Source organism: Sinocyclocheilus rhinocerous, unplaced genomic scaffold (assembly GCF_001515625.1).
Source record: "Sinocyclocheilus rhinocerous isolate Xijiao unplaced genomic scaffold, SAMN03320098_v1.1 scaffold1311, whole genome shotgun sequence".
Taxonomy (NCBI): domain Eukaryota; kingdom Metazoa; phylum Chordata; class Actinopteri; order Cypriniformes; family Cyprinidae; genus Sinocyclocheilus; species Sinocyclocheilus rhinocerous.
The window spans coordinates 651,505-662,066 of NW_015637852.1; the positions used below are offsets into that span (position 1 = coordinate 651,505).

Sequence of the window (10,562 nt, forward strand, 5' to 3'; positions counted from 1 at the left end):
GAAATTATCCAAATATAAATTTGTTACCCATTCTCAATGGGAAAGTGGCCAAGCAATATTGCTCAAAAAAGTTGCCCGTGTATCATCAGCAGAAGACGGTGTGAAACGGGTCGGATGTTCATGCCATTAAAGTGAAATTACTGAACCTTCAACCTACACGCAGGAGTCTGATAAAAATGCTCATTTTAGAAGAAAATTTCGAATGGCACTTAGAGTATTTTGCATTTGAACTCTTCATTCTTATATATATCTGGAATCTGAGGGTGCAAAAAAATCTAAATATTGAGAAAATCGCCTTTAAAGTTGTCCAGTAAAGTTCTTAACAATGCATATTACTAATCAAAAATTAAGTTTTGATATTATAGTAGAAAATGTACAAAATATCTTCATGGAACATGATCTTTACTTAATATCCTAATGATTTTTGGCATAAAAGAAAAATAGCTGATTTTGACCCATACAATGTATTGTTGGCTATTGCTACAAATATACCCCAGCGACCGGTTTTGTGGTCCAGGGTCACATATACATATGCATATACATATGAATATACATATATTTTCAGAGAGAGATTTCTATAAGAACCAGATTTAGATGGCAAAAACATTTAAAAATTGAAATAGAATTTAATGGCCAGTGAATTTTCTCAATCCACTGACCATTATGCAGGCAGATGTGGCAACAAAAAGTAAATGATTCCCCCTGCTGATGTGTTCTGTGTTATCCAGGAGGTGCTGGAGAGAAGTTGCTCATGCCGGGCACAGGGTTCCTGACCATAGGGGCAGCCAGCGCTCTGGCGTTCTGTCAGGTTCTGCGTGAAGAGTATCAAGAGGCGCCATGCAAACTCAACCAGGTGTGTCTCATCAAACTCTCCTCAAGCTCATGGGGTTATATTCCGTCCATGATATGCACACTCACTGTAGATGTGCTTAATTAAATGTCATGAAAGTATATCCTCATATTTGTTCCTCTATGATGCCTGTCTTTAATATATCTTCCAACAGGTGAAAATCAATACGGGTGTGGCGGCCCCAGACCGAATGGCCCCCGGGTACCTGAACCACTTGGATTTAGGGGAAGCCATGGCTACGCTGATAGAGCGCCGCAACACGTCCCACACCGTCTTCCCCGTGAGCTGTCCTGCCGACCTAAAAACTGTTATCTTGGAGGGCAATCTGTAAGCAAGGCTGTATTCGCTTTATCCTGTTAGTATGCGTGTATTGTTTTATTGCATGTCAACAAAACATTTCTGTATTGAATATCCCCAGCTTTGTCATAGTACAGTCATAGCCTTGAAATACTCATTGTGCTCAAAACAAATCAATATAATAAGCAGTGGAATGGCACAGATGCTTTGGAGTGCAGCTGATTGTAAACGCAGCCCCAGATATGTAAGCTTGACATTGAAGAAGAGAGACACGTGTGAGAACAGATGTAAAAACAAACTTGGTCTTTTCCGTGGTTAGAGAAAGTGAAAAAACATGGCAGGTTGTTGGCACACTTGCATCCCCGTAGCGTGACTCCCTGCCCTCGTTCACGCAAAGCTTATCTAGCTGTTGCTTCCACGGCTCCAATTATTCCCAGCCGTGTGGCCCATAATAAGCGTGTGAAGGGGACAAGGGGTTTAGAAATGGCTGGCCTTCAAACTGGACGACATTGTTGTCTTTGTTTGCTGTTATCATGATATTTGCATAAACGCTTTAGCGATATGAATGTAAATTTGCTATTAAAAGAATCTGGATTCAGTGACGAAAGGAAAGGAGGTGAGAAGGCTGTGGTTTTGCTTTGCATCAGCTTATTAAAGTGATAGTTTGCTTAAAATTTAACATTTTTCTCCTTCATGTCATTCCAAACATGTATGACTTACATTCTTCTGTGGAACAAAAAATATTATTCTTGAAGAAGGAAAACCTTATAGGTTGGGAATGACACGAGGGTGGGTAAACTTTCCCTTTAAATCTGAAGTACAGACCAAAAATTCTGTTCACACCACCAAAACATAGTCTCTGTTACTCTGTTTAGTACTTGTCTGAGTGAAAACAATTCATGGGCGCATTTATATTGTGTCTGACAAAATTAAAATAATAAAAAAAGAGAAAATCTCTCAGACTCCTAGTTTCTTTGAAGTAGCAAACAACGTGACCTGAGCCACAAAGCCTAGGGTGTGATATGACTTCAGTCGCCTGGATTTCATTAAAATCTGGCTTGGAGTCCTTATTTCAAAAATAGTTTGGGAATTGAAAAATTGAAAACAACGGAAAATAAAGTATCCACTTTGGCAACCAATGATGTCCCATTTCGTGAGACGGTACACTTTTGAGTGCCAGAAAGACATTGTTTCTCATCAATATTTTCAAACTCAGAACTCATACTTGAAGGGATAGTTCACCACAAAATGAAAACTGTTATTTTTTATTCACTCTCATGCCATTCCAAATGGCATTTGTTTTTCTTCAGTGGAACACAAAACTGATATTTTGAACAACATGAGGTCAAGTTAATGACAATTTTCATTTTTGGGTGAATTCATTTAAATTTTACGAACACAGTTAAAAAGAGAAACTATCAGGGATGCAAAATCTCACAAAAAGTGAGACTGAATAGTTTATGATGAGCAACCAACTGGCTTTTATATGCAATTTTGCACAATTTAATCATCATCCACTTCTATAGATCAAATTAAATTCATACAGATCAGGGTTTGCAAACTTTCCCTAACCACTCTGGCTGCATTTTGGGGTTTAACCCCAAGGCTTGTCACAGGATTTTTTTGGTGCCAGCTCCAAAACACAGACAGGAATTGGGGCATTTATGTAGAGGGACAAGACAAGTGGACTGGAAGAGATTTAAAAGGCCACCCATAGACAAAGTCACACAGTGAAGCCATTAGAGTAATCGACATCCACACAGAGGGTATTCTAGGACAGAGGTTAAGCCTCCTGATTCAGAGTGGCATGTTTTCTCCTTCGGCCCAGAAACTTTCGGAACAATCCAGCCATCTGCCCATCAGGGAACTCAGCCTCCCTCTGAGCAATCGCTTCTCCCAGCGATTTCCCCGCCCTTCGAATTTTAACCAGTCGATTAAAAGCTATTGAAAAGCATGGAAGAATGAAGAAAAAAGAAAAACACACCCACAAGGGTTACATATGTCTTTATTGTTAGAAAATTCACATGCCATGCACTTTCAAACCATGCTCATGTGCATTATCCAATCCTAATGATCGGGTATGAAGAACTTCGGAAGGTTTTGTAAAAAAAAAAAACAACAACAAAAAAAACATAGCCGCTGTCTCTCAAGCAAAGAGATTCAGGCTACATTCACATTCATCAATTCACATTACAGATCTTGAGCAACAAACAAACACACATTCTGCTCAGACAAAACATAAATATATATATATATTAATGCTTTTGCTCATACAAATTATTTTATTATGCCTATTTTCTATTCAATCCCCTCAACCTCAGTAACTGAAGACAGACGGTTCAGCAGCATTAATGTTTCTTGCGCATCCAAACTTTTTTTTTTTCCACATTGATTTCACTACTTTGACTATTAGAGCGAAAAACAATTAAATAACAAATTAAGATATTTAAAAAGAAATAGATAAAACCTATACTGCTCAACAACATGATGCCTGTCTGCAAAGTGGTATATTTACTTGCAAGAGAAATGCACAGCTCGGAGTATAAACGTATAACAGAACTTTTGACAAATTTTCTCCATTATGTCCTAACCAGTACAACAAGCTCAAAATGGCTAAAATAATACAAAAACTCAATTAGTGTCTTTTTATATTGTTTAATAAATAGAGTGTTACATGATGACAAATGCTAGTAGTGCTTTAGTCTTTCATTTCCATTGATAAAATTCTCTGAGAAATAGATTTGACCAAAAAAATAAAAAGTCAATGGGATTAGAATACATTCACATTTGTATTAAAAAAAAATTAACATTTTAACTAAGCTTTCCACAAATCCTTTAAAGTTGCCACATCTGGCTCATTTAATCCCATTCAGTCTCATATAAATATTTTTTTTTTGCTTTGGCTACAATACTGATCTTACTTCTAACCACATTCAGATGAACCTGCCCTGCAGCGCCCAAACACAGCGAATAAACTTCTCCAGTCCCTTCAAAAGCAGTAGGTGGGGAAGATTTGAACAGAACTGAAGTCTGGCCTGATCTGGGACTTGAACAGGCTGAGCAGAGGAGATACACCAACTCCTGAGGACTTTCAAACACGACGAGATCTTTCCGTCAGCTTAGGCACCTAGAACCAAAACACAAACGGCTCTAATTAAACTGGATGAACAAGAACCGTGTAAGCCAGCCAGCTACTCTAAGAGCAGAGACTGTTAGAGAAGCAAAAGCAAATTAAAGTGTTCTGCATCACTCTGGCAGAGGCTGGAAGTTTGTTTGACGTTTTGGCATGTTTAACAGTCTCCATTGGGTAATCTAATTAGAACTTAAGCCACCGTAGACTATCATTATTTCAGTAACGCGACCTTAAATAGAAACTTCACCCTGTAGGCAAAAACAAACAGCAAAATTTCACTTCAAGAAGTGAAGTTCAAAGTTCAGCAAGGTCAGTGTAATTTATCCATCAAGGTAGGAGCAACACATCTGGCTGTGATCCAGGGGTAACGCCCAGCCCCTCCCATTCTATTCGTTTCATTTAAGCTGTTCAGTGATGGATGACGAAAGAGGAACGCATTTCAACATGGGACGCCGTAGCGTAAGTGACAGCTGTACAGACACTGCGCTCTGCAAAGTTAAACGTTTGGATAAAATGGGATAACTGTGTCACAGGGAGTTTTGATGAGGCGGAACAACATTGTCTGATAGAGTTAGTGGTTTAGTTCATCTTTTCCTGACCCACCATATGACCAAGTCCTTACTCAACTGAAAGATAACATTTGAAGGGCACAGATGCATTAAGGCAATAATAATAATAACAATAATAAATCATCATCATTCAAAAATTTGGGGTCAATAAGATTTTTTAAAATGTTTTTTGAAAGAAGTCTCTTATGCAGAGTTCACACTGCACGATTTTAGCCCGATTTTTCACTCGCCGACAGGTTTTGCGAAATCGCCGACAAATGCCCGAAATCGGAGGCAAATCGGTGCTCGTTCACGCGAGTGACAATCACGCAGTGTGAATTATCAAAGACGCGATCTGAGGGAATCGCCGACACGTCGCCGACGCTCGCAAAATATTTGGCTAGCTAAATATCTGGAGCTGTCGGCGATTCACAATCACGCTGTGTGCAATGATTTCTGACTGAAAACTACATCGGCGATGACCTACAGCCAATGAGAGACCAAGATACAGGGCAGCGGGAAGTTCGGGGAGGAGTTATAGACCAGAGTTTGAAAATCATGCAGTGTGAACTCGGCATTATGCTCACCAAGTCTGCATTTATTCGATCACAAATACAGTTAAAACAATAATATTGTAAAATATTATTATAATTTAAATTAACTTTTCCATTTCAATAGATTTTTTTAGCAGCCATTACTCCAGTCTTCAGTGTCACATGATCCTTCAGAAATTAATTCAGATATTAATATTAATTCAGAAATTAACTAATATGCTGGTTTGGTTAGAAAAGAAACAAAGACAGAACGAAAGACAGAACGAAAGAAAGAAAGAAAGAAAAAGACAACGAAAGAGAAAGAAAGACAAAGAAAAGACAGAAAGAAAGAAAGACAGAAAGAAAAGACAAAAAGAAAGACAGAAAGAAAAGACAGAAAGAAAGAAAGAAAAAAAAAGAAAAAAGACAAAGAAAATAAGATGGAAAGAAAGAAAGAAAGAATGAACGAAAGAGAAATATTTTCATATAATTATGAATGGGATGGTAATCTATGTAGCCTGCATGTAGGTAGTTGACGTGGTTTTGAGTCGGTGTGTATCAGAGAGGATAAACTTGAAATGATATGATTGGCTTTACCTACGTCAGGTGGGTTTGGCTGCCGGGGGTGGAGCCCCACCCAAGAGCAATGACTCAACATAGGTCAGCGCGCTCTGCATTGACGTCAGGCAGTACCCTTCCTCTCCGATCAGATACCTGTAGACATAAGTAAACACTTCATTAGCACTTCTGCTCACAAGGGAAAACAAGAGCCCTTCCACTGAGGGTCAACTTCAAGTGAACCCATCTGCTAATGAGACTAAGACACGAGATCATGCTGAAGCCAAGAGCCAGTGTGTAACATGTTAGGGAATGTGATGAGAGAAGAGAAAGTAAGAGAGAAATGAAAGAAAGATAGTATGAGACAGATCATTCTGTTCATTAAACGAACTTTGCTCAAACACAATCATCATTTTGCACCCTCAAGTCATTTTAAACCCGTGCCATAAAGTCATATTTGATTTGAGACCTGCTTGAAGCGCAGATTATCAATAAAAGGCTTAAATTTGTATAAAGAACAAACATCTCTCATATGATTTAAAGCGATAGTTCACCTAAAAATGAACATTTGCTGAAAATTTACTCGCGCTCAGGCCATCCAAGATGTGGATAAATTTGTTTCCTTATCAGAACAGATTTGAAGAAATTCAGCATTACATCACTTGCTCACCAGTGCAGTGAATGGGTGCCATCAGAATGAAAACATTACAATAACCCACAAGACTCCAGTCCATCAATTAACATCTTGGGAAGTGAAAAGCTGTGCGCTTGAAAGAAACATACACATTTATGCGTTTTAACTTTAAACTGTTGCTTCTGCTGCATGCCTGATCTGATATCTCTCTCCCGATTCAGATGAGATTACTTTTTCACTGGAAAAAGCAATATTATGGATAAAGGACTATTTTAGCCAGCAGCAATGGTTTGAAGTTGAAAATGTCTTGGATACGCAGCTTTTCACTTCATAAGACATTAATTGATTGACTGGAGACATGTGGATCACTTGTGGATTATTGTGATGTTTTTAATCAGCTGTTTGAAATCCCATTCTGACGGCACCCATTCACTGCAGAGGATCCATTGTTGAGCAAGTGATGCAATGCTAAATTTCTGTTTCAGATGAAGAAACAAATTTTTATATCTCAGACGGCCTGAGAGATGGACCATTCTTTTAAGTAGCTTTTGACACTTTTGAATCCTGCCACTACAAAACAGTTGGTGAATAGAAAAAAAAAAAAAAGTTTCCCTTTGTGTTCAATGTAAAAAAAAAAAAGCAGCAAGTTTAGAACGACATGAATAATGACAAAATTGCCTTTTTTTGGCGAGCTATTCCTTTAAATCAGTCTATGCATATAGTCCAAATGAAAGGAAACCTGTTAACTGTGCCTGAGAATGAGTACACTTCCTATCACAGCTTTCCTCACACGCTGCAGAGAGTTCCACCCTCAGTTCCAAGCCACCGAGCAGCATAAACATCTAAAGAGATTTTATTTGTATTTTTATAGGGAGAGAAAAACCCAAACCAGAATATCCCCAACATTCCTTGTTAAGTGCCAATCTAACCAGCCTGTAAAAATGTCCAGTTTTATACTGATAAACAGAGCTCAGGGCTGTGGTCTGAGTAGACACGCAAGAGTACAGCGCAGGAGGGGTGACATGAATACCCATAACGCCGCTCAGGAAACAGGTCAAGCGGTCACCTAAACGAACCGAGATCTCACTGTAGTGATATCCTCTGCTCAAAAAAAAAAAAAAAGAAACATGAAAGATGGCATCAAGGTTGAACTCATATCACCAATAAGAACTGTAATATTTGCTTATGGGTTTATTCCAACATGTTTAGACTGGAGGGTATTTTTCTAGCTGACATATTTATGCACAAAATCTGAGACAGTGCAATAGATGGCATTTTGATTATTGGAAACAAGTGAGGTCGTGTTCTGTCGATACTTAATACACGCCCAAATGACAGCGAGACTGGCACTTAAAAGGATATGACAAGCCAAATTTCCAAACAGCATCATCTACCCCAACATTTTCAACAAGTGATGCCAAAAATTTGACAGACTGTCGATGGGTTTTAGAGGCTGTCTGAGTGAGATATGCCATTTTCTATTGCATAATATTTAGTCAGGCTGGAATTGCAGATCTTTAACCCATTATAACAATAACATTTAACTCTCAGCCATAGAGGTATCAACTGGACAATCTTTTACAATTTGTGTGTTTGATTTTTTATCTGATAGTTTCATGCCAAGTCTAAAGCTAAGAACTGGATACACAAACTACCATTCAAAAGTATCATAAGCAGCACAACATTGATAAGTAATATTTTTTGAATTCCAAATCAGCATATTAGAGACTAGAGTAATGGCTGCTGAAAATTAAGATTTGCCATCACAGGACTAAATTACCTTTTAGAACATAGTAAAATAAAGTTACTTTTAAATGGTAATATTTCACACTATTACTGTTTAACTGTATTTTTGATCAAATAAATGTAGTCTTCATGAGCATAAGAGACTTCTTTAAAAGCATTAAAAAATATTTTCCCATTGACCCTTCTGTGGTTACTTGCCACTGATATCACATGCTAATGGTCACTTCATTCTTTATAACAACATCTAAATGTAAAAAGAGATTGACTTTACAAAAGAACATTACAAGACATGGCCTAGTGGGAGGCACATGCGCAGTAGAGTACAGAGTGTGGGTTCATAACTGCAGAGAATAGGAAAGTTACACAGCACTTTATATTGAAGACGCACCCCTCGTGAATGAACTCTTCCAATGCAGCACATTCAGACACCAGCTGAGGCGTTTCACTGCGTAAAGCCACGAACGCCAGGATGGGCAACAGGTCATCGGCACCACTGAGAAAGACAAAATGGGGAAAAATGTAAAAAATTAGATGAAGTAAACAAATAAATCCAATTAAATTTATTGGCAGGATAAGCCATTCTCAGGAAGAACAGATAAACCCCATGATTCGTGCGTTGGAGGGACGTTTGCGTGAGAAAATAGCTGGGTGTCCCCTTTCCTGCCGGACTGCAGGACACCTGATATGTTTCATACAGGTGAGAATAGCTCTGCATACCATCATCATCTCTGTTCCAACACAGTTTCTGCTGCTATCAAAATAACGCTCATACAAGGCGTGCTGGGATGACGCGGCAGTTAGCTTGTTCAAGCCTGTATGTCAAATTATGGCAAAATCAGAGCACGCTGAAGAGCTTTTTCAGCGAGGGCAAAATTTGACTGAGTTAAATTTGACTTAACTATGTGAACTTGAAGGGTGATGACGGTAAAGAAATTTGTTGCAGCAAAAAAAAAAAAGAAAGAAAAAAAAAAAAAGAGCAAATGCATGAGCGTTGTAAGAAACGAAAAAACAAAGATGTATTATAGACCAATATGCCCCCTCTAGAGAAAAGACAAAAGAATAATACTAAGATGGACAGACAGAGGAGATGACTGCTGTGCAGAAGGAAACAGCAATATAAATGTAAGTGCGAGTGAACGTAATCCAGAAAGGAGGAGAAGAAAGTGAGCGAGAGACAATGGAACAGAACAACCGAAAAAAAGGGTGAGAATGGCTAAATTGTTCATGTTCATGCATGCATGAGGACATTCATTCTCCCTCACAACCAAACACAAACTTAAAAGCAAAACAAAGGCAGAATGCGCCTTGGCTGTGCTACCAGGGCAAAATCAGGACAAGTCTCACAATGACACATTTCCTTTCAGATCGCTGATGCCTTTATAGCATAATCATTTTTAAACCAAAGTTCAAGCACGGGATTGAAAACACCCAAATAATGCTAACGAACCAAAACCGTTGGATTTGGAAAGCAACTGTACATTGTTCTGGTAAGAATAAACAAACATACGAAAATTGGGGATGGGCAGTATGACCAAACCATCTAACTGCAAAATCATAATTATATAATAATACGGCTTTCAAAAAAAATAAAAAATAAAATAAAAAGCAAGCTTTAACTAGATTGCATTGATAATTAAATAAATTAAATAACCGTATATTATTTCAATTATTAACAACAAATTAATAAATATAAAATAAATATTCAAATATAATGTAACTATTTAACTGCAGAAATTAAGTCATTTTTAACAACAACAAATATTACTATTATTAAATTCATTTTTAAACAAATTTAGGGATTTGCGATTCATAGATTTTTCTTTTCGATTTAAATTTTGGCTTCCAACAATTAAAACAAGATAATTGAGGTAAACGATTGCACCGTAATTATGCTTACACACCTTCTTTCACAGCGGTGCAATTTTGTTAATATCAAAATTGTTTTAAATAATGATTTCAATAAAATTCATTTAAATAAAAAAAACTTGACCCTCTAACAATTGCACTCTCTATTCTATTTTTATTCTACTAGTTTTCTTTTTATTTATTATTAAAGAAAAGACCCTCTAACATTGGCATTCCCTATTGTTTTTCTATTCTTTTGACTTTTTATTTAAAGGGGTCATATGATGTTGCTAAAAAGAACATTATTTTGTGTATTTGGTGTAATGAAATGTGTTCATGCGGTTTAAGGTTAAAAAAACACATTTTCCACATACTGTACATTGTTTCTCCTCTATGCCCCGCCTTTCTGAAACGCGTC

General features: G+C 37.5%; 2 protein-coding genes across 3 annotated transcripts in view; one reads left to right on the top strand and one right to left on the bottom strand.

The window, feature by feature from the left end:
- The window catches only part of LOC107749293 (uncharacterized), a 4,786-nt gene extending 3,031 nt beyond the window's left edge, over positions 1 to 1,755 (top strand). The window contains exons 5-6 of the mRNA XM_016564402.1: positions 729 to 853; positions 1,005 to 1,755. Coding sequence (XP_016419888.1) covers positions 729 to 853; positions 1,005 to 1,181 — 302 coding nt within the window. The 3' untranslated portion in view covers positions 1,182 to 1,755. The remainder of the gene's footprint in view (positions 1 to 728; positions 854 to 1,004) is intronic.
- Positions 1,756 to 3,135: 1,380 nt separating this feature from the next.
- The window catches only part of LOC107749294 (VPS9 domain-containing protein 1-like), a 22,567-nt gene continuing 15,140 nt past the window's right edge, over positions 3,136 to 10,562 (bottom strand). The window contains exons 14-17 of one of the 2 annotated variants that reach the window (XM_016564404.1): positions 8,688 to 8,792; positions 5,963 to 6,075; positions 3,268 to 4,274; positions 3,136 to 3,235 (exon numbers count right to left, since the gene is read on the bottom strand). In XM_016564404.1, coding sequence (XP_016419890.1) covers positions 5,964 to 6,075; positions 8,688 to 8,792 — 217 coding nt within the window. In that variant the 3' untranslated portion in view covers positions 3,136 to 3,235; positions 3,268 to 4,274; position 5,963. Of the gene's footprint in view, positions 3,236 to 3,267; positions 4,275 to 5,958; positions 6,076 to 8,687; positions 8,793 to 10,562 lie in introns of both variants that reach the window. The other variant, XM_016564403.1, reaches the window with a different exon arrangement.